This window comes from Artemia sp. Qi Xiang Cuo, chromosome 2, assembly GCF_049724085.1.
Source record: "Artemia sp. Qi Xiang Cuo chromosome 2, ASM4972408v1, whole genome shotgun sequence".
Classification (NCBI taxonomy): Eukaryota; Metazoa; Arthropoda; class Branchiopoda; order Anostraca; family Artemiidae; genus Artemia; species Artemia sp. Qi Xiang Cuo.
In genome coordinates, this window is record NC_142795.1 from 45,912,764 (window position 1) to 45,938,357 (window position 25,594).

At 33.3% G+C, this 25,594-nt stretch overlaps 1 protein-coding gene across 1 annotated transcript in view; it reads left to right on the plus strand.

Annotated features, from left to right (window-relative positions):
* The first annotated feature begins 1,818 nt into the window (after window positions 1-1,818).
* LOC148955282 (metabotropic glutamate receptor 5-like) overlaps window positions 1,819-25,594 on the plus strand; it is a 412,763-nt gene continuing 388,987 nt past the window's right edge. The window contains exon 1 of the mRNA XM_089106900.1: window positions 1,819-2,244. Within this exon, the coding sequence (XP_088963026.1) occupies window positions 1,819-2,244 (426 nt within the window). The remainder of the gene's footprint in view (window positions 2,245-25,594) is intronic.

Genomic DNA, 25,594 nt, shown 5'->3' on the forward strand with positions numbered 1-25,594 from the left:
GCCCTGAGGGCTCTGAGGGGATTTTCATCCTCAAAGACTTAATTTCCAAAACTTTCGACTACGTTCAAAAAATGGCTGTTTCAAACGTTTGATTGTATGTGTCTGGGGAAAAGCCTTTTCAATTTCCTATCCAATGAGCCCTTTTTGAAGTTTCTACGACAACAATTTGTTTAAAAACCTTATATGCCACCAGGGCATAACTTACAACCCTTTCCCTGAGGGCTGTGGGGGGGGGTGTCTTCCTTAAAGACTTAATTTCCAAACTTTCTACTACGTTGAACAAAATGGCTATCTAAAAATATTGATTGGATGTTGTTGGGCAAAAGGTGGGCGTGAGAGGGGGGTTAGTTGCCCTCCAGTTACTTTCGACTATTAAAAAGGGCACTGGCCCTTTGATTCTCCATTCGAATGAGCCCTGTTTCTATGACAAAGCTTTCAATAAAGCCTTATATGCCCCCCAAAACAAACAGAAATTAAAATAAGTCAAACTCAAAATTAACAGAAACTAATCTGAGTAGGGTTCTAAACCCCATGCTTTCATTAAAGGTGACTATCATTAAAGGTGACTTAAGGCGTTGCAAGAGCGGATTGTTGCCCCCTGATCTTCTTTTGATCTTAAAAGTGCTCTAGAGCTTTTACTCTGTGACTGAATGAGCCCTCCTCCACGTTTGCATGAACATGCATTGCCTGAGAAGAAGCTAAAACTAAAGGAACAAGAAGGGCAGACACCTTTCTCCTTACTAAGCCACTGCTATTGCAATGGCTATAGTATTGGCTTATAAAATTAATGTGAGCCCGTTCTAGCAACTTTTTTTTTCCTTGGATTGAAGAAACACGTCATTCAGGAGCTTAATCGAGGGAAAAGACCCTAGGTCTGGTGCCTTACTGAAATCTCGAGATATTTGCAACATTCGTTTGTTTCACTTGTTTCGCTTGTTTTCGCTTTTGGTTCACAGTCAAACTACTTTAATATAAACACATACATACGTTCCTATTGTCATAGTTCAGTCTACTTTGTCGAGGCTTATTCCAGTTCACGGCTGTTTCTAGTGTATTTTTTTCTCAACTTTGTGGTACAATCATAAATAGATATGCGACGTTAGACCAACGCAAACAAAGTAATAAAACTTGTGGGTATAAATTTGACCTGTGTCATGGAAGTACAACTCCGCGTATGATATAATCTGCAGACGAGGTTTATTCGTACTTTTTTTTCTGAATTTAATACTAAATGACAGACACGTCAAATTCTGAGGGCTGGTTTGGGGACAATTGCCTGTATTAGATTTTCTTGCCATCCTAAATTTCATAATTACCCTTTTTCGGTATATTCTTTGAAAATTACTAATTTTTCGTTTATATTGAAAAAAATGCCCCCTCCTCGAACTTTGAAAAAACAATCCCCCTCCCCGCATTTTCTCAAATTGGTGTCCTATCTCAAGGCCCCTTATAGGGAACGTCAAGGTAGTCGTTCCTTGTGGACGTATAGTTCTGAAATTTGGCTCAATCTGTATAAAAATTAAGAACATTTTTAGAAAGTCTTTTCCTTCAGCCTATGCTCCAAAAAAATTGTCAGGTGTTCTTGCTTTTACTGTTGAATGTGTCTTCTTTTTTTTGCGATGGAGATTCAGCTTTACAATGATTGCGAAAAATAAACTCTGACTAAGCTTTTGGACATAAATGCCCATTAAGTTACATTTAATAGATTCGTACCAGGATGTAGAGTTCAATACACAAGTAATTGGCTTACAATATACAAGTCTGGAATCAGTTTGTAGTCTTTACTTTTACTTTAAATGCTAAAACGTATCCTAAACAATGTTTGTTCTTTCCAAGAGACTTCTGGAGCAATTAGCGATAAGAAAAAGTTCATTTTCTTGCGGGAAAAAGGGTGGCTCATGCTCAATTTCCAGCAGGTTCTCTTTTAATCCACATACAGAGACATCCACGGAACAATATTCAGTTCCAATTTACTGCTTGGAGTTCATTAACCTGACAGAAGTCCATTATTCCCAAGTGATGAATATTTCTATGTACAAATTATTTTTTGTCGCTACATTTTTGAATAGATGTTTAATCCAAAGTGTAAAAATTAGTCGAACAACTGCGATTATTGAGGGAGATTTGACTATTGGTGCCTTGTTTGCTCTGCATGATCCACCAGCTCAAAACAACGGGTATGGTAGAAAGTGTGGCTCCATTAGTGAACAATATGGCATACAGAGGACCGAAGCCACCTTCAAAGTAAGTTCTTTCTACTCATTTACGACAGGTTCATTTTGCTAGACATTCAACTGATTTTAATGAATCTTGGCTGTTTGACTCACATTGTGCTCATATCTGTGCTTCTTTCCCAATGCTCATTTGAATTTCTCTATGAGTAAGTTTGAAACGATTTTAAGTAAATTGTTCTATATTTGAACTTTCATTTGAAAGGATTCCTATCTTTGGAGAACTTAAATTGAAAAGCGATTTATTCAAATAAAGGTAAAGAGTGACATTTAAATTTAAATAAGGAACTAAGCCACTCCGTATATGGTGGACGGGCTAACCCCTTCATCAAGAGCCCGCTCATTGCGCTAAAGTTTTAGGTACTTCACTGAAATCATTTATAAGTAAAAAAAATACACTACATTTACTGTGGTAATTACATGTGGTTTATTTACTGATTATAATTTAAAGCTATTGAACCAAAAACTGTACTGTTTAAAGAACATTGTACACAAATAAGCTCTTCCATTCTTCAGGTATTTTGAGAAATACTTTTTATTCTGTTCAAATTGTACTTCTGTTTGAGCATTAGTCCGTAAGGTATTGTGGGCTAAAGTCCAACTTCATCGTAAAGATCGGGGGGTCCAAAAAGGATGAGGAGCTCCCTCATATACATAACTTTTTCTGTTCGTCTTAATTTTTAATGTCACTTTTTACATTCACTTGAAAAAAACTTGTTTTTTTACTATAATTTTTCTCCGTTTTAACACCATATCTAGGGCTATTCTAAATATGTGGAGAGCTATCACCCCCTCAAAGTTCCTTGATCTACATTAAAGTTTCGCTTTTCCGGATCAATGCCTTGGGAAAAAGGGTTCATTCCGTTTATTTGCTTTCCGGAACGGATTATTCTTTTCCTAAAAAAACACCCAGTCCGCATTAAGAGGTGGATCTTTTCTCTTTAAACGAGCTATAATTGTATGCTCATGTATCTTTTTTCTCGAAAACAGCTCAATATTTTTTTTTTTTTTAATTTACAACTTGGAATTTTCTAGCCTTAAAAAGGATCTAGATAGGTCACGAGATTAAAAAAATTTGTGTCGTTCTTTAATTTTGGAAACAGATTTTCTTTTAAATGCTATCACGTTTTTCATCAGTATCGTAATGACGTCATGCACAAATGTAAAAGTCCTCATATATGTGTCATGGCGTCACCATAGGTTCGATAAAACCACCCGGGGAAAAATACAAATTTTTTCTTAAAGTTGTCAGCTATCTAGATTGTTTCTGTGGCCATCAATGTCAGTTTCAAGAGGAAAAACTATATAACCGATTTTGAGGAAAAATATTACTCGTCTGATTAATTTAAAAAAACGGCATATAAAATCTAAAAATAAGATGTTTTGTTAGCAGTAGTTAATGCTTCCTTCCGCTACAGCATTATGTGTTCTTCATTTATTTTCTGGTGGTAGCCAAACTTTTGAGCTGATTGAAAAACATGATTAAAAACATGAGTAGGGAGGTCGACACAAAAAAAACTAAAAAGTTTGGCCTTGCAACTTATGTATTGTCATTGAAAATGCAGGTCTGGGTGGAAATTGATGACCCTGAACAGTACATCGAAGTTGACCTTTACTGGAATCAAGTGTAACTTGAGAAATATGAAATTTGTTTTCTGATTTTTCTCCAGTAATTATATTCGCCTTAAATGTGTTGTTGCTTAATGCACCGACAATTAGGCAAGTTCCATTCCACATCCCTTCTGAAAAATTTAAGTTACATAAAAGCATAACTATTTTATTTTTCTTTATTTTTAAGTCATGGGTGGAAAATCTGCAATATAAATTGAATTGAGGAATTTTGCAGTGAATTATATTCTTCCTTCCTCTTTGTCTTTTGTCCCCATTTAAAAAAAAGGCTTAACGCCCGAAAAAGCGCGACCGATCTTGATGTTAGTTATACCATCAAATTCAACGTAGGCCATAAAAGAACTTTATTGAAAAGATTTCGTGGCCTTATCATAGGCAGCGCAATCGTGCTGCCTAGGTAAAGAACCATGTTGGTACAAAGCATTATTTTTTTTTTCCATACAACGGCACTTCGTATCGGAGGAGTTGTCGTAGAAACTTCGAAAAGGGCTCATTCAATCGGAAATTGGAGTGGCTAGGGCCCTTTTTAATAGTCGAAAGTAATTGGAGGGCAACTAGCCCCCCCACCATGCCCATCATTGCCCCAAACACGTCCAAACAAAATTTTGAGATAGATATTTTGTTCAGCGTAGTTGATTTCCAAGTAAAAACATATTTTTGAAGAGGACACTCCCCCACAACCCTCAGGGCAAGGGTTTTAATTTATATCCTGGGGGCATATAGGAACGATGTTGGCAAAATGTATTATTTATTAATTTTTTTCCTTTAGAGCAGGGCACTTCATATGAAAGAAGTTGACGTAGAGACTTCGCAAAGCGCTCATTCAAATGGAAATTGGAGTGGCTTGTGCCCATTTTAATAGTCAAAAGGGATTGGAGGGCGACAAACCCCCCTTTCACGCCCACCTTTTCCCCAAACACATCCAATCAAAATTTTGAGATAGCCATTTTGTCCAGCGTAGTTGATTTCTAGATAGAAATTATGTTTTTGAGGAGGACATTCCCCCAAAGCCCTCAGGGTAAGAGTTGTAAGTTATGCCCTGGGTGCATATAAGGCTTGTATAGAAGGCGTTGTCGTAAAAACTTCAAAAAAAGCTCATTCGATTGGATATTCAAAGGCCTAGTGCCCTTTTTAATAGTCAAAAGTGATTGGAGGGCAGCTAACTCCCCTCTCACGCCCACCTTTTCCCCAAACACATCCAATCAACATTTTGAGATAGGCAAATTATTCAACGTAGTTTTAATTTCTGGAAACTGGGTCTTGGGGGATGACATCCCCCCCCACAGCCCTCAAGGCAAGGGTTTTAAGTTATGACCTGGGGCCATATAAGGTTTTTATAGAATGCGTTGTCGTAGAACCTTCAAAAATGGCTCATTCGATTGGAAATTGAAATGAGTAGAACCCCCTTATCAAATACGGACGGGGCACCTCTGCTGCCATCTATAATCGAGTCTAACGGGTCAATTACACCTCTTTCAAGGTTAATCAGGGGATGTTTCTAAGTGTATTGATTGACGAAGGGGAACTAGATTTCTGAGAAACTGATTTGCATAATCGGCGGGGAATTCTATCATGAGGGGATTTCATTTTTAAATATGGCTTCTCAGGTCTTTAGGTCTGAGAGATAAATATTAATATTCTATCGAAGCCATAATAGTGTAACTAGGAACACCTTAGATATTTTTCAGAAATTCATATGAGAAAAAGACAGATTGAATATATTTTACGCGGGAAATGGTTTCCTGGGAATTTCAAATGTAACAGTGCAGGGATGCCGAAACAAAGGAACACGCAGAAATTACTTTTAGGGGATTATTTGGGCGGAACAGTTTGAGACATTTTAGGGATTTTTTGGGCGAAACTGTTTGAGACATTTTAGAAGATGATTTTGGGTGTGTGAGATGAAACTCTGTGGTCGTTATAATACACAAGTTCCATTTGAACAGTCTTTTAAGGTCCCATCCCCCAGGCCCCCCAAAGCCCCCTGGGCCTCCTAAAGGGCCCCCTTCCACCTGGGCCCCAAAAGGACCCCCTCCCCCCGGGCCTCCAAAGAGCCCCCCTCCCTAGTTCAGAGTTTTAGTTTGATATTAGCTTAGAGGTTTAGTTAGAGTTATAGTTTAGTTTAGTTGTAGTTGAGAGTCTAGAGTTTCAAGTTTGACTCTAAGCACTTAGAGTTTTGTTAGAGCTATAGTTTAATATAGTTGTAGCTGTGTTTTTGGACTTGTAGTTTAGTTTTATCTAAACGTTTTAGTTTAGAATTTTAGCGTAGAGTCTTAGCTTAGAGTTTTTCGTTGCACTTTTAGTTTAGTTTAGAATTAGTTTAGAGTTTTAGTTTAGAGTTGTAGTTTAGTTTTAGTAAAGAGTTTTAGTTAGAGTTGTAGTTTAGTTTTAGTTAAGAGTTTTAGTTTAGAGTTTAGAGTTTTAGCTTAGAGTCTTAGCTTAGAGTTTTAGTTAGAGTTATAGTTTAGTTTAGTTTTAGTTACGAGATTTAGTTTATAGTTTAGAGTTTTAGCTAGAGATTTAATTTAGCTTAATTTTTGTTAAGAGTTTTAGTTTAGAGTTATAGTTCAGTTTTAGTTTAGAGTTTCACTTTAGAGTTTCAGTTTGGTATTAGCTTACAGTTTTAGTTAAGAGTTTAGAGTTTTAGTTTAGAGTCTTAGCTTAGAGTTTTAGTTAGAGTTATAGTTTAGTTTAGTTCTAGTTAAGAATTTTAGTTTAGAGGTGTTGTTTAGTTTTAGATAAGAGTTTTAGTTTAGAGTTTTCGTTGCACTTTTAGTTTAGTTTAGTATTAGTTAAGAGTTTTAGATTAGAGTTGTAGTTTAGTTTTAGTAAAGAGTTTTAGTTTAGAGTTTAGAGTTTTAGCTTAGACTCTTAGTTTTAGAGTTATAGTTTAGTTTAATTTTAGTTAAGAGTTTTAGCTTAGACTTTAGAGTTTTAGTTTAGAGTTTAGAGTTTTAGTTAGAGTTATAGCTTAGTTTAATTTTTGTAGAGTTTTAAATTAGAGTTGCAGTTTAGTTTTTGATCAGAGTTTTAATTTAGGGTTCTAGTTTAGTTTAGTTTTAGGAAAAAGTTCTAATTAAGGCGTCTTTTTTAATTTTAGATATGAGTTTTAGTACGGAATATTATAATGATGTCAGACAGCAGTGTCATTTATATCTATATTTTATTTTAGTTGTAGTTAAGTGTCTAGAGTTTCAAGTTAAACTCTCAGCACTTAGAGTTTTGTTAGAGTTAGATTTTATTTTAGTTTTAGTTAAGTGTTTTTGGACTTGTAGTTTAGTTTTAGCTAAACGTTTTAGTTTAGAGTTTTAGCCTAGAGTCATAGCTTAGAGTTTTTCCTAACTTGAATTTCTAGACTCTGAACTACAACTAAACTAAACTATAACTCTAAACTAAAACTCTTAACAAAAATTAAACTAAACTATAACTCTAACTAAAACTCTAAACTCTAAACTAAAACTCTGAAGTCTAAACTAAAACTCTTAACTAAAACTAAACTATGCTAAAACTGTAACTAAAACTCTAAGCTAAGACTCTAAACACTAAACTAAAACTTTTAACTAAAACTAAAATACAACTCTAAACTAAAACTCTTTACTAAGACTCTAAACTAGAACTCTAAACTAAAACTCTTAAATAAAACTAAAATATAAGTCTAAACTAAAACTCTTGCATATAGCGAACGTAATCTATAAATGTAACTAAAACTCTAAGCTGGCAATAAATACTGAAAACCTATAATCTCAACTAAAACTAAACTAAACTATTAAAAAGACTATACAAGTGGACCTTAGATTAGAATTACTCACTAAAGTTAAACAACACCTCTAAACTAATACTCTAAACTAAAACTAAACTATACTACAACTCTAACTAAAACTCTAAAGTAAAACTGTAAACTAAAACAATAAATTCTAAACTAAACTCTTAAGTAAAACAAAACTAGAGATCTAAACTAAAGCTCCTAACTAAAATTAAACTAAACTATAACTTTAAACTAAAACTAAGGTAAACTATAACTCTAACTGAAACTCTAAGTTAACACTCTAAATTAAAACTCTAGACTCTAAACTAAAACTAAACTAAACTATAACTCTAACTAAAACTCTAAACTCTAAACTAAAACTCTTATCTAAAACTAAACAACACCTCTAAACTAAAATTCTTAACTAAAACTAAACTAAACTATAACTCTAACTAAAACTCTAAGCTAAGACTCTAAACTAAAATTCTAAACTCTAAACTAAAACTCTTAAATACTACAACTCTAAATAAAACTGTAAGCTAATACCAAATTGAAACACTACATTAAAACTCTTATCTAAAAGTAAACTAGACTAAAAGTTTAAGGAAAAACTCTAAGCTTTGACTCTAGGCTAAAACTCTAAACTAAAACGTTTAGCTAAAACTAAACTACAAGTCCAAAAACACTTTACTAAAACTAAAATAAAATATAACCCTAACTAAAACTCTAAATGCTGAGAGTCTAACTTGAAACTCTAGACTCTGAACTACAACTAAACTAAACTATAACTCTAACTAAAACTGTAAGCTAATATAAAACTAAAACTCTAAACTAAAACTCTTAACTAAAACTAAGCTACAAATCTAAAATAAAACTATTAGATATAATTAAACTAAACTACAATTCTAACTAGAACTGTAAGCTAAAACTAACCTAAAACTCTAAACTAAGACTCTTATCTAAAATTAGACTACACTTCTAAACTAAAACTCCTAACTGAAAATAGACTATAAGTATAAAAAACAACCCTCCAATAAAACTAAAGTAAACTATAAATCTAACTAAAACTCTAAGCTAACACTCTAAATTAAAACTCTAGACTCCATAATAAAACTAAACTAAACTATAACTCTAACTAAAACTCTAAACTGAAATTTCTGAAGAAAACTAAAGAACACCTCTAAAATAAAATTCTTAACTAAAACTAAACTATAACTCTAACTAAAACTCTAAAGTAAAACTGTAAACTAAAACTATAAACTCTAAACTAAAACTCTTAAGTAAAACTAAACTAGAGATCTAAACTAAAGCTCCTAACTAAGACTAAAATAAACTATAGCTTTGAACTAAAACTAAAGTAAACTATAACTCTAACAGAAACTCTAAGTTAACACTCAAAATTAAAACTCTAAACTCTAAACTAAAACTAAACTAAAATATAACTCTAACTAAAACTCTAAATTCTAAACTAAAACTCTTATCTAAAACTAAACAACACCTCTAAACTAAAATTCTTAACTAAAACTAAACTAAACTATAACTCTAACTAAAACTCTAAGCTAAGCCTCTAAACTAAAACTCTAAACTCTAAACTAAAACTCTTAACTACTGTAAGTCTAACTAAAACAGTAAGCTAATACCAAACTGAAACTCTAAATTAAAACTCTTATCTAAAACTACACTACAATAAAAGTTTAAGAAAAAACTCTAAGCTATGACTCTAGGCTAAAACTCTAAACTAAAACGTTTAGCTAAAACTAAACTACAAGTCCAAAACCACTTAACTAAAACTAAAATAAAATACAACCCTAATTAAAACTCTAAGTGCTGAGAGTCTAACTTGAAACTCTAGACTCTGAACTACAACTAAACTAAACTATAACTCTAACTAAAACTATAAGGTAATATCAAACTAAAACTCTAAAATAAAACTATTATCTAAATCTAAACAAAAACTATAAACTAAAACTCTTAACTAAAACTAAACTAAACTACAACTCTAAACTAAAACTCTTAACTAAAACTAAACTACAACTCTAAACTAAAACTCTTAACAAAAATTAAACTAAACTATATTTCTAACTAAGACTCTGAACTAAAACTCTGAAGTCTAAGCTAAAACTCTTAACTAAAATTAAACTAAACTAAAAATCTAACTAAAACTCTAAGCCAAGACTCTAAGCTAAAACTCTAAACTCTAAACTAAAACTCTTAACCAAAACTAAACTACAACTCTAAACTAAAACTCTGAACTAAAACTAAAACTCTTTACTAAAACTAAAGTAAACTATAACTCTAACTAAAACTGTAAACTAACACTCTAAATTAAAACTCTAGACTCTAAACTAAAACTAAACTAAACTATAACTCTAACTAAAACTGTAACTAAAACTCTAAACTCTAAACTAAAACTCTTATCTAAAACTAAACAACACCTCTAATTTAAAATTCTTAACTAAAACTAAACTAAACTATAACTCTAGCTAAAACTCTAAGCTAAGAATCTAAACTAAAACTCTGAATTAAAACTAAACTAAACTATACCTCTAGCTAAAACTCTAAGCTAAGACTCAAAATTAAAACTCCAATATCTAAACTAAACTAAACTATAACTTAAACAAAAACTCTAAGCTAAGGCTCTATAATAAAACTCTAAATTCTCAACTAAACTAAACTAAACTATAAATAGAAAGTATAAACTCTAAACTAAAACTCTAAAGTAAAACTGAACTAGAGATCTAAACTAAAGCTCCTAACTAAAACTAAACTGAACTATAACTCTGATAAAAACTCTGAGCTAAGACACTAAACTAAAACTCTAAATTCTCAACTAAAACTAAACTAAACTATAAATAGAACTAAAACTCTAAACTCTAAGTAAACTCTAAGCTAAGACTCTAAACTCTAAACAAAAACTCTTATCTAAAACTAAACTAAACTATAACTCTAAGTAAAACTCTAAGTTAAGACTCTAAACTAAAACTCTGAATTAAAACTAAACTAAACTATAACTCTAACTAAAACTGTAACCTAATACCAAACTGAAACTCTAAACTAAAACTCTTATCTAAAACTAAACTAAACTAAAAGTGCAAGGAAAAACTTTAAGCTATGACTCTAGGTTAAAACTCTACACTAAAACGTTTAGCTAAAACTAAACTACAAGCCCAAAAACACTTAACTAAAACTAAAATAAAATATAACTTTAACTAAAAATCTGAGTGCAGAGAGTCTAACTTGAAACTTTAGACTCTGAACTACAACTAAACTAAACTATAACTCTAACTAAAGATATAAGATAATATCAAACTAAAACTCAAAACTAAAACTCATATATAAAACTAAACAAAAACTCTAAACTAAAATTCGTAAACAAAACTAAACTAAACTACAACTCTAAACAAAAACTCTTAAATTAAACTGAACAATAACTCTAAACTAAAACTCTTAACAAAAATTACACTAAACTATAACTAACTAAAACTATAAACTAAAACTCTGAAGTCTAAACTGAAACTCTTAACTATAATTAAACTAAACTATAACTCTAACTAAAAATCTAACCTAATACTACAATCTAAGACTCTAAACTCTAAACTGAAACTCTTAACTACAACTAAACTACAACCCCAAACTGAAGCTCTTTACTCAAACTAAACTAGAGATCTAAATTAAAACTCTTAACTAATACTAAACTAAACTTAAAGTGCAACGAAAACTCTAAACTATAAACTAAAACTCTTATCTAAAACTAAACAACACCTCTAAACTAAAATTCTTAACTAAAACTAAACTAGAATATAATTCTGACTAAAACTATAAGATAAGACTCTAAACTAAAACTCTGAATTAAAACTAAACTAAACTATAGCTCTAACTAAAACACTAAGCTAAGACTCAAAACTAAAACTCCGATATCTAAACTAAAACTTTTAACTAAAACTAAACTAAAGCTATAACTCTAACTAAAACTCTAAAGTAAAACTGAAAACTAAAACTATAAACTCCAAACTAAAACTCTTAAGTAAAACTAAACTAGAGATCTAAACTAAAGCTCCTAACTAAAACTAAACTAAACTATAACTCTAAAAAAAACTCTAAGCTAAGACTCTAAACTAAATCTCTAAACTCTAAACTAAAACTGTAAGCTAATACCAAACTGAAACTCTAAATTAAAACTCTTAACTAAAAATAAACTACAACTATAAACTAAAACTCTTAACAAAAATTCAGCTAAATTTTAACTCTAACTAAAACTCTAAACTCTAAACTAAAATTCCTATCTAAAACTATACTAAACTACAATTTTAACTAAAGCTATAAGCTAAGACTCTAACCTAAAACTCTAAACTCTAAACTAAAACTTTTAACTATAACTAAACTACAACTCTAAACTAAAACTCTTTACGAAACCTAAACTATAACTCTAAACTAAAACTCTTAATTAATACTAAACTAAACTAAAAGTGTAACGAAAAACTCAAAGCTAAGACTCTAGGAGAAAATTGTGAACAAAAATTTCTAGTTAAAACAAAACTACAAGTCAAAAACACAACTACAACTAAACTAAAATATAACTCTAACTAAAACTCTAAGTGCTGAGAGTCTAACTTGAAACTCTAGACTCTGAACTACAACTAAACTAAACTATAACTCTAACTAAAACTGTAAGCTAATATCAAACTAACACTCTAAACTAGGGAGGGGGCTCTTTGGGGGCCCCGGGGGAGACCCTTTGGGGGCACCGGGGGCCCTTTTGGGGCACCGGGGGGACCTTACAACACTGTTCAAATGGAACTTGTGTATTATAACGACTACAGAGTTTCACCCCAAATCATCTTCTAAAATGTCTCAAACTGTTTCGCCCAAAAAATCGCTAAAATGTCTCAAACTGTTTCGCCCAAATAATTTCCTAAAAGTAATTTCTGCGTGTTCATTTTTTTCTGCATACCTGCGCTGTTACATTTGAAATTCCCAGGAAACCATTTCCCGCGTACAATAAATTCAATCTGTCTTGATCTCGTCTGAATTTCTGAAAATATATCTAAGGGGCTCCTAGTTACACTGTTATGGCTTCAATAGAATATTAATATTTATCTCTCAGACCTAAAGACCTGAGAAGCCATATTTAAAACTGAAATCCCCTCATGATGGAATTCCCCGCCGATTATGTAAATCAATTTCTCAGAAATCTAGTTCCCCTTCGTGGATCAATACACTTAGAAACATCCCCTGATTGACCTTGAAAGAGGTGTCATTGACCCGTTAGACTCGATTATAGATGGCAGCAGAGGTGCCCCATCTGTATTGGATAAGGGGGTTGTACTGAAATGGCTAGTGCCTTTTTTGATAGTCGATAGTGATTGGAAGGCAACTAACACCCCTTCCACACCCACCATTTCCCCAAACAAATCCAATAAAAATTTTGAGATAGCCATTTTGTTCCGCACAGCTCAAAGTTCAGGAAATTATACCTTTGAGCAGGACACTCCCCCCGCAGTCTTCAGGTCAAGGGTTTTGAGTTATACCCTGGGGGCATATAAGATTTTATTGAAATCTTTGTCGTAGAAATTTGAAAAAGGGCTCATTCGATTGGAAATTCAAAGGGCTGGTGCCCTTTTTAATATTCGAAAGTGATTTGAGGGCAACTAACCCTCCTCTTACGCCCATCGTTCCCCAAAACATATCCAATCAAAATTTTTAGATAGCCATTTTATTTAACGTAGTTGAAAGTTTCTGAAATTAGGTCTTTAAGGATGAAAACCCCTCCCCACCACAGCCCACAGGTTTTTATTGAAAGCGTTATCTTAGAAACTTCTAAGGGCTTTTTCAGTCGGATATTGAAAGGGCTAGTGCCTTTTCTAATAGTTGAAAGTGATTGGAGAGCGACTAACGCCCCTCTCACGCCTACCATTTTCCCAAACACATCTAATCAAAATTTTGAGGTATACATTTTGTTCAACGTAGTTGAAAGTTCTGGAAATTAGTTCTTTGAGGATGATAACCCCCTCAGAGCCCACAGTACAAGGGTTGTAAGTTATGCTCGGGGGGGGGGGACATATAACGTTTATATAAGAAGTTGTTTTAGAAATTTCAAAAAGGGCTCATTTGATTGGAAATTGAAATTGCCCTTTTTAATAGTCGAAAGTGAGTGGAGAGTAAATAACCTCCCTCTCATGCCAACCATTTCCCCAAAAACATTCAATCAAAGCTTAGAGATAGCCATTTTGTTCAACGTAATTGGAAGTTCTGGAAATTATGTATTTAAGGATGACAAACCCCCTTAGAACTCCCAGGGCAAAGGTTGTAAGTTATGCCCTGGGGGCATATAAGGTTTCCATAGATAGAGTTGCCGTAAAACTTCAAAAGGGGCTTATTCAATTAGAAATTGAGAGGTCTAGTGCCCTTTTTAATAGTCGAAAGTGATCGGAGGGTAATTAACCCCCCTCTCACGCCCACCAATCCTCCAACAACATCCAATCAAAATTTTCAGATAGCAATTTTGTTCAACGTAGTAGAAAGTTCTGGAAAATTAAATCTTTGAGAATGACACCCCCCAGCCCTCAGGGTAAGAGTTGTAAGTTTTGCGCTGGGGCATGAAAATGAATGTGCATTGTCAGTGTAATATACATATACTGATATTTATTAATCAAATTTTGATATTATTTGATTTATTAAAATTGTAAAAGTAAAAACATTTATATTTTTTTCAGTAAAGTGCAAATATTGTTCTGGCCTTGGGAAGGTATAGGGAGTTTTGAGCCCAACTTATGTTAATTTCTGCTCGTTTTAAGTTTGACTCGGTTATTTATTGTAATTTCTGATCGTTTTGGGTTTCATTTATTTATCGATGCTGATTTGTGATAGTTTCACGCTTGGTAGATTATTTTATTTTATTTCTGCTCATTTTTTGTTGAATGGAGTTCTTTACTTTTATTTAAAACATATTTTGGAAAAGTTTTTTTAATTAATAAAAATAAACGCGAAATTGCTGTTATCTGAAAAATATTAAATTACTGATTTTTCTATCATCTTCTGGTTGTCAGTTTCTTGGCCCCCTTACTTAGAAGACATAGTCCATTCTTTTCTCGGGATTCTGTCCCTGCACATGAGTCTCCATAGAATTGGGCCTTACATGCCACAACGCGGTAGCTTCAGTGGCATATCTAGAAGACAGGAGGGGATGGTGAACCAAAGAAAAACACAAATTTAGGACTTTTTTTTTTTAGACATTTTTTTTCCCTTCCAAACTTAAGGTTAAGCCTCTTGGCAGCATCAAATAATACATTGGCTGGATTTTTTTCACTAGCTCTGTTGAAACCTTATAAAAATTATTTTAGACGCGGCTTCACATCTTACTGTGAGAGATTGTTTCCAGGTTTTTGTTTTACAATTTTTGGCATTGGTTATTTTCGACATAACACCTTTAAATTAGGTGTTGTTTTCTTAGACCACACTGCCGTTCTAAGACGAACAAATAAACTTTCAAATGGGGATAAATCCATTTATTTAGACAGTGAAAAAACAGGTACAAAAGTCCAGATATTTCTGTCACATATACAGCGACCGTCTTCAGTAGAAATACTAAAAAAAAAAAAAAAAAAAAAAAGTGTTTCACTTTCACCATTGTGAAAGTGTTTTCACAATGGATTTATCCCCACTTGAAAGATTATTTGTTGGTATTGCTTTTGGAATTTCTATATGATTGAGTAAACTATAATTTTAATCATCAGTTTGTAGCGATGGGAGATTACTTTTATATGTTTCTTTTTTTTTTATTGTGCAGCATTTCCCTTTGTATATCCTAAATTAGAGAAAAAATCGATTTTATTGATGTTTCCAATAAAGTAAAATGACAAAGTAGCATAGAAAATTAATTTTTTTTTTGTAAATGAGGGTAGCCCCTCTTGTTTATGAGAGAGCAAAAATTGTACTTACATGACAAATTAAAAACGTACAGAAACAAAAAATAAAAAAAGAAGTACATTTTTCAACTACAGGTAAAGAGTAGCGATGATACTTGACATAAGGAAAGTTACTCTGCATGGCAGAAAGACTGGCGTCCCCCAACACCCCTCTTGCAACACCCAAGGGGGTGCTTGTACCTTGATCAAAACGTATTGTAATGCAACAAATGCCAAATTGGCAGTAAGAAATATTTCACTAATTTTAAAGATATCGAAATATTTTTCTGCTGTCATCAAAAATACCAAAAATGTACTGTTTTTAGTCAAGTGCTTGTAATTATTTGAACACTACTAGTTGTCCTAGCTTTCCCACACTAGTTGTTCTGGTCAGGTGGGCAAAAACTTCCAAACCTGCCAGCAGCAGAATTCTAAATGCTGCCGACACTTTAACAGCAAAACTTGTGTTTAGACAGCTTTGCTTTCAGCAAAGAGTTTTTTTTATCGATAAAATTTGCAGGAAAGTAACAGATATAACTTAGTATAGCTTGCAGTTAGAAATATGAATAGTTTTCTATACCACAACTAACAATGTAATATAATTCAGTGGCAAACTATAATTTTATATCTACCATTTTATCAAAAGTACTTTATCATAGTTACTCAAATACTGCTAGTGGAGTATAGCATTCATAGTCTGAAGAATACTGTATATAGCTTACTGCTGTTACTTTATGGATGAAGTTGTACGCTCCAATACTAATGGTATTATAAAAATAATACATACCCAACTTCATGCTTGATAGTGATTGATAGTAGTAATGTATCTATATATTAAAAATCCACATTGAATTACACGTGGATATGTGTGTAGTTTATAGTAGTAAGGCATCTAGTACCACGGAACGTGATTGCGTAATATGCCTTACCACGGGCCATTTACCTATTACTATGAACGATACATGGCTTGGCAGACAGGTTTTCTATTGTGACACCCATTTTTTCGAGGTCAAACTCATGGATACATGTTTATTTATTTATTTTTTTTTAAACTGGTATTTTTTCAATGAAGCCCATAACACTTTGCAGAAACCCGTGAATTTAGGACTGAAAGTGCATTCGTAGCATATCTGAATCCAATTACTAATCAAGTTAGTGTGACTGCCATTTTTTTATCTGGTTAGGTGGGTATAATCTGGTTTGGTTCGTTATTGCGAGAGGATTACTCAATTTACATCTTAGTGTTAACTGGGCGATCTAATTGCGTAGGTACTAAAGGAACATTTGAAGGTGGAGAAGAAAAGGGGTAATTAGTGATTGGATAATTTTAACAAGAAATGACCGAAAAGTGTTTCGGAGGAGATGGAATGAATGTGTACTGTATAATACACAAGTGATAATTTGCACAGTGTTGTCAATTTTAAATAGTTTAGAAATAAAAAAAATTAACAAGAAATGGCTGAAAAGTGTTTTGAGGGAGTTGAGTTGCACGAGGGTTGACTTGCACGAGGGTTCAGTTACATGCGGATTCAGTTACACGGGGCTTAGTTAAATGGGGACGAGTAGCACGGAGGTTCAGTTGTACGGGGTTTCGGTTATACAGGGGTTCAGTTACATGGGGGGTTCAGTTGCACGGGGGTATCTGCTATAAAACATTTTGAAAAGCAGACAAAAAATTGGACACTATAATCAGAATTATTTGATTAACATTTAAAAAGGGGTAATGAGATATGTGATCTGTATAATACACTAGTGATGTTTGATAAGTATTGTCAATTTAAAATAGGACCTAACGTTCCCTTCGTCCCCCCATTTCTGAGGGCAGGGAGGGGTCAATTTTGGAGGGAAAACATCTGCATCAAGGGGAAGGCTCAGAGACCCTTCGTTCCCACATTTCCGAGGGCAGGGGAGGGGGAGAAGGTGATAGTATTCCAATACAATAATTCAAGCATAATAGAATTTATGCTCCAAGTGGAAGCTCGTAAAGCCCTTCCCCCTCCCCGCGCTAGGATTATTGCCTGGCTGTACCTCTAAATACAGAGAATTAAGGCGATAGTATTCCGATACAATAAGTCAAGTATAATAGAATTTATGCTCCTAGTGGAACCTCGTAAAACCCTTCCCCCTCTCCCGCACTAGGATTATTGCCTAGCTGTGACAATGGATATTACCTCTAAATACAGAGAATTAAGGTGATAGTATTCCGATACAATAAGTCAAGTATACTAAAATTTATGCTCCTAGTGGAAGCTCTTAAACCCCTTCCCCCTCCCCGCGCTAGGATTATTGCCTAGCTATGACAATGGGTATTACCTCTAAATACAGAGAATTAAGGTTATAGTATTCCGATACAATAAGTCAACTATAATAGAATTTATGCTCCTAGTGGAAACTCGTAAAACCCTTCCCCCTCCCCGCGCTAGGATTATTACCTGGCTGTGTCAATGGATATTACCTCTAAATACAGAGAATTAAGGTGATAGTATTCCGATACAATAAGTCAAGCATACTAGAATTTATGCTCCTACTGGAAGCTCGTAAAACCCTTCCCCCTCCCCGCGCTAGGATTATTGCCTAGCTGTGACAATGGATATTACCTCTAAATACAGAGAATAAAGGTGATAGTATTCCGATACAAAAATTCAAGTATAATAGAATTTATGCTCCTAGTGGAACCTCATAAAACCCTTCCCCCTCTCCCGCACTAGGATTATTGCCTAGCTGTGACAATGGATATTACCTCTAAATACAGAGAATTAAGGTGATAGTATTCCGATACAATAAGTCAAGTATAATAGAATTTATGCTCCTAGTGGAATCTCTTAAAACCTTTCCCCCTCCCCGTTCTAGGATTAGTGCCTGGCTGTGACAACGGATATTACCTCTAAATACAGAGAAATAAGGTGATAGTATTCCGATACAATAAGTCATGTATACTATAACTTATGCTCCTGGTGGAAGCTCGTCACACCCTTCCCACTGCCAATGCTAGGATTAGTGCCTAGCTGTGATAATGGATATTAACTCTAAATACAGAGAATTAAGGTGATAGTAATACGATACAATGAGTAAAGTAAAATAGAATTTATGCTCCTCCACGAGCATTTAACAATAAATCCCCCTCACCCCCACACGGATAATTGCATAGCGGTGACAATGGATATTACCTCTAAATACAGAGAATTAAGGTGATAGTATTCCGATACAATAAGTCAAGTATACTAGAATTTATGCTCCTAGTGGAAGCTCGTAAAACCCTTCCCCCTCCCCGCACTAGGATTAATGCCTAGCTATGAAAATGGATATTACCTCTAAATACAGAGAATTAAGGTGATATTATTCAGATACAATAAGTCAAGTATAATATTATTGATGCTACTAGTGGAATCTCGTAAAACCCTTCCCCCTCTCCCCCACTAGGATTATTGCATAGCTGTGACAATGGATATTACCTCTAAATACAGAGAATTAAGGTGATAGTATTCCGATACAATAAGTCAAGTATACTAGAATTTATGCTCCTAGTGGAAGCTCGTAAAGCCCTTCCCCCTCCCCGCGCTAGGATTATTGACTGGCTGTGACAATGGAAATTACATCAAAATACATAGAATTAAGGTGTTAGTATTCCAATACAATAAGTCAAGTATAATAGAATTAATGCTCCTAGTGGAAGCTCGTAAAACCCTTCCCACTCCCCGCCCTCGGATTATTGCCTAGATGTGACAATGGATATTACCTCTATATACAGAGAATTAAGGTGATAGTATTCCGATACAATAAGTCAAGTATACTAGAATTTATGCTCCTAGTGGAAGCTCATAAAACCCTTCCCCCTCCCCGCGCGAGGATTATTGCCTAGCTGTGACAATGGATATTACCTCTAAATACAGAGAATTAAGGTGATAGTATTAAGATACAATAAGTCAAGTATAATATAATTTATGCTCCTAGTGGAACCTCGTAAAATCCTTCCCACTCCCCGCGCTAGGATTATTGCCTAGCTGTGACAATGGATATTACCTCTAAATACATAGAGTTAAGGTGATAGTATTCCGATACAATAAGTCAAGTATAGTAGAATTTATGCTCCTAGTGGAAGCTCGTAAAACCCTTCCCCCTCCCCGCGCCAGGTATATTGCCTAGCTATGACAATGTATATTACCTCTAAATACAGAGAATTAAGGTGGTAGTATTCCGATACAATAAGTCAAGTATAATAGAGTTGATGCTCCTACTGGAAGCTCGTAAAACCCTTTCCACTCCCCGCGCTAGGATTATTGCCTAGCTGTGACAATGGATATTACCTCTAAATACATAGAATTAAGGTGATAGTATTCCGATACAATAAGTCAAGTATACTAGAATTTATGCTCCTAGTGGAAGCTCGTAAAACCCTTCCCCCTGTAAAATCTGAGCTAATAAGGGTTTTTGACTGTAAACTCTAGTTTGTTGAAAGAAAATTATGGGAAATACAATTCTCTGGTTCAAATGTGAAACTTAAGTCCTTTTTGGATTGAAAAATAAAACTATATCCGTAATATCATAAATAATAATTAAATATTTTTTTCATAAAAACAAACTATTTTTTTTTTTAAATTTTGAAATTTTTAAACTTTATTTATTTTTTTCTTTTTGTATATATATTAAAATTTCCAAGTATGCTGACGGTTCAATAAATCGTACTCTTTGATTTGTCTGAGGCACGATGGGGCTCTCCCACCGGTATTCTATGACCACTTATGGTCACTACCTAGTCTACTCCATGTATTAAATCAGTATTTTTTACACAGTGGAATTATAAACACATAAGTTATATCTTTTAAAAAAGAAAGTGAAGATGGAACATTTTAATAGAGTGTGTTCTCATAACAAGGTTATTGTAGCATTGAATGCCGACAAGGAGAAGTATTTAAACTATGAAACAAGTACAAGTGGTAGCACTATTGGAAATGTATGCATGCATTGTCATGACAGTAAATCTGAGCTATTAAGGGTTTTTGACCGTAAACTAGTTTTTTTTTGTAAGCAAATTATGGAAATACAATTCTCTGGTTCAAATGCGGAAATTAAGTCTATTTTTGGATCGAAAAATAAAACTATTTTCGTAAAATCTGAGCTAATAAGGCTTTTTCGACCGTAAACTCCAGTTTCTTGTAAGAAAATTATGTAAAATACATTTTTGTACGTATCTTAAAATGACAAAATATCATTCTTGAATTCACCTCTTGGATACACAATACAGAAATTATAAACAAAAATTGTAATACTTCCCGCCAAACTCAAATTTTCCAAAATTCTACTATAGAAGCTTTTAAAATATTTCTAAAGCACTAATAGATAGAGTGCTAAAACATCAGAATCGACTTCAGAGGACACGTTATATCACGGGAAGAGGTTTTGAAAATCCCCCTTCCCCCCAAACTCAAAATTTTCCAAAATTCTACTTTAGAAGCTTTTAAAATATATCTAAAGCACTAATAGATAGAGTGCTAAAAACAACAGAATCGACTTCAGAGGACAAGTTATATCACGGGAAGAGGTTTTGAAAACCCCCCTTCCCCCCAAACACAAAAATTTCAAAAATTCTACTTTAGAAGCGTTTAAAATATTTCTAAAGCACTAATAGATACAGTGCTATAAACATCAGAATCGACTTCAGAGGACACGTTATATCACGGGAATAGGTTTTGAAAATCCCTCTTCCCCCCCAAACTCAAAATTTTTCAAAATTTTACTTTAGAAGCTTTTGTTTGTCTATTTGGGCTGTTTGTGTCTCTTCGGACTGTGGGTATGTCTCTACAAATGTAGAAAAACCCGTTTGGGTGAGTTGAAATAAAAAAAAATTAACCAGACAGGACTGAAAAGTGTTATTCTTTGGTTCAAATGTAGAAAAAACCCGTGTGAGTGAGTTGAAATAAAAATTTTTTTTTACAGGAAATGACTGAAAAGTGTTTTGGAGGAGATGGTTTGATTGACAGAAGGATGTATTAGCGAAGTTATAGTGGAGGGCGACAATGTCTTCAAAGTCAAGGCTGTAAGAAAAAAAAGTTCCGAATATTTTTGTCGGTTTGTAGTTTACCCACTAATATCAATATCAGTAATGATTCTATTTGAACTTTCTCCAAGTTGATCAAATTGGTCTCTAAATGGTTCATGATAAAAAAAATAGTTACGTGCGCGCACGTAACCTTGTCTAAATTAACCTTAAAAAAATGAAATAAAGCTATGTCGACTTTGCATATTTTATTCAACATATCCGAGAAAGCGCTGGAGGGGAGCATTCCTGTCGACTTTTGGGGGGTGTTTCCCCCATTTTTCGATAATCAGGCAATTTTATCGAGCTCTTTTATCAAGGTAATAGCTTTTGACTGACAACACTAAAATCAACCCTATATGGGGTTATGGGTTCGAGTCCCACACCTGACAATTTTTTTCTTATTCTAAATCTTTGGAAACAACCTCTATTTCTGACCAAGAGCTTGAGAAAATTGCCTGATTATCGATAAATGGGGAAATATCCTCGAATCGTTACTGATATGATATTAGTGCGTAAACTACAAACTTACAAAAATATCCAGTACTTTTTTTCTTATAGCCTAGACTTTGAAGACTTTGTTGCCTTCCACTATAACTTCACCAATACATCCTTCTGCCAATAAAACCATCCCCCCCAAGACACTTTTCAGTCATTTCTTGTTAATTTTTTTTTTATTTCAACTCACCCACAGGGGTTTTTCTGCATTTGAACCAGAGAATGGAACAAAGTTTCACATTTGAACTATATAATTGTATTTTCAATAATTTTATTATAGGAAACTAGAGTTTATTGTCAAAAATCACACACACACAGAAAATTACACACACACATAAAAACTTACACACACACACACACACACACACACACACACAAACTTACACACACACACACACAACAACTAAAACACACACAAAAACTTACACACAAACACAAAATTACACACACACAAAAAAATATACATTCACACAAAAAGTTACACACACAAAAGAACTTACACACACACACACACACAAAAACATACACACACACAAAAAAAAATAACAGACACAAAAAAAAACTTACACACACAAAAAAACTCACACACACACACACACACACACACAAAAACTTACACACACAAAAAAAAAAAATTACACACACACAAAAAACTAACACACACACCCACAACTTACACAAACACACATAAAAACTAACACACAAAAAAAAAACTTCTCTGAGTGTTGAAAATGATTTCATGACATTATTTTGATTTTTTTTTTCTTGTCCCCACACAAACTTACACACACACACACACACACAAAACTTACACAAACACAAAAAATTACACACTCACAAAAACTTACACACACACACAAAAATTTACATGCACTCAAAAACTTACACACACACACAAAAACTTACACACACACAAAAAAAAACTTACAGACACACAAAAAAAAAATTAAAAACACAAAAAAACTAACACACACACACACACAAAAAAAAAAATTAAAAAACAAAAAAAAACCCAAAAAAACTTACACACACAAAAAAAACTTACACACACACACACACACACACACAACTTAAACAAACACACATAAAAACTTACACCAAAAAAAAACATCTCTGAGTGTTTAAAATTATTTAACGACATTATTTTAGTTTTTTTTCTTGTCCCAAACTATTTTTTTATCATGAACCGTTTAGAGACCAATTTGATCAACTTGGAGAAAGTTCAAATAGAATCATTACTGATATTGATATTAGTGGGTAAACTACATACCGACAAAAATATTCGGAACTTTTGTTTCTTATAACCTTGACTTTGAAGACATTGTCGAGGTCCACTACAACTTTGCCTACACACCCTTTTGTCAATCAATCCAACTCCTCCCAAACACTTTTCAGTAATTTCTTGTTTAAAATTTTTTTTTACTTAAACTCACTCACACGGTTTTTTTCTACATTTGAACCAAGGAATAAAACTGTTCAATCATTTCTTGTTAAATTTTTTTATTTAAACTCATCCACACGGATTTATCTACATTTGTAGAGACATACACACAGTCCGAAGAGACACAAAAAGCCCAAAGAGACACACACAAGCTTCTAAAGTAAAATTTTGGAAAATTTTGAGTTTGGGGGGGAAGGGGGATTTTCAAAACCTCTTCCCGTGATATAACATGTCCTCTGAACTCGATTCTGATGTTTTTAGCACTGTATCTATTAGTGCTTTAGAAATATCTTAAAAGCTTCTAAAGTAGAATTTTGGAAAATTTTGAGTTTGGGGGGAAGGGGGATTTTCAAAACCTCTTCCCGTGATATAACTTTTCCTCTGAAGTCGATTCTAATGTTTTAGCACTCTATCTATTAGTGCTTTAGAAATATTTTAAAAGCTTCTATAGTAGAATTTTGGAAAATTTGAGTTTGGGGGGAAGTATTACAATTTTTTTTTTATAATTTATGTATTGTGTATCCAAGATGTGAATTCAAGAATGATATTTTGTCATTTTAAGATACGTACAAAAATGTATTTTACATAATTTTCTTACATGAAACTAGAGTTTACGGTCGAAAAAGCCTTATTAGCTCAGATTTTACGGAAATAGTTTTATTTTTCAATCCAAAAATAGACTTAAGTTCCGCATTTGAACCAGAGAATTGTATCTCCATAATTTTCTTACAAAAAAAAACTAGAGTTTTCGGTCAAAAACCCTTAATAGCTCAGATTTTACGGAAATAGGGTGTCTGACAATAGATGTACGCAAATTCCTTTTCCTACATCTCCGATGTTTTAATATACATTCTAAACGCTTGATACGCTAGCTTACTCTAAGAAATAATGAACACGTAACAATGTAATATTTTTAATGAAATAATGCTATGTTGAATATTAATACAAAAATATATTATGATACATTATTAATATCAATGATTAACTTTGGACATTTTGAATCTGTTCCATAAAATAGTTCACCATGTTCTCTCTTGATATTGTAGTTATTGTCGTCTCTTAGTTCGTAATCAGTAGAATAATCATTATTCCATTTTGAATCATACACAATTTTTACTGGTGTCTCTTGAACAGGCTCAATATGCTTTTCGTCTTTGCTATTATTTGATTCATTGACTGTTTGATCAATGCCGATAATGTTTGCTGGTGCTTTGTTCTTCATCGTTTCATCTTTATATTCCGTAGTGATATTTTTTGACAATGCCATTTTTATTTTTCTTGCAATTTTAATGTCTATTAACACATTATTTTTACACAGGTAGCAGTTTCGGCACGTAAACAAGATATGGTTTACGATATTAGTAGCAGAGTAGGCCTTTCTTTTATTAGCCTTCCGTTGAATGCTAATACCCGAAAGCTGAAGATTGGATTTATCCGTAGGTAATGTGTTACCTGCAGCAGTAGCAAGGAGTTGTCCTCTATCATCAACAATTATTTTTATGTTAGCATTCTCTTTGAGTGCAATCATCTCTGGAGATCTCAATCTCGCATAACCACCATCATAAGAGTTGAATTTTTTCGGTATCCCAAAGAAATTTAATTCCTTACTGTCATGACAATGCATTCATACATTTCCAATAGTGCTACCACTTGTACTTGTTTCATAGTTTAAATACTTCTCCTTGTCGGCATTCAATGCTACAATAACCTTGTTATGAGAACACACTCTATTAAAATGGTCCATCTTCACTTTCTTTTTTAAAAGATATGACTTATGTGTTTATCGTTCCACTGTGTTAAAAATACTGATTTAATACATGGAGTAGACTAGGTAGTGACGATAATTCGTCATAGAGTACCGGTCTGAAAGCCCCTTCGTGCCTAAGACAAACCAAAGAGTGCGATTGATTGAACAGTCAGCATAATAGTACATTTTAAAATAGATACAAAAATAAAAAAATTAACAAACTTTAAACATTTCGAAGTTTAAAAAAAAATAGTTTGTTCTGATGAAAAAAATAATGAATTATTAGTTCAGATTTTACGGATTTAGTTTTATTTTTCAATCCAAAAAGGACTTAAGTTTCACATTTGAACCAGAAAATTGTATTA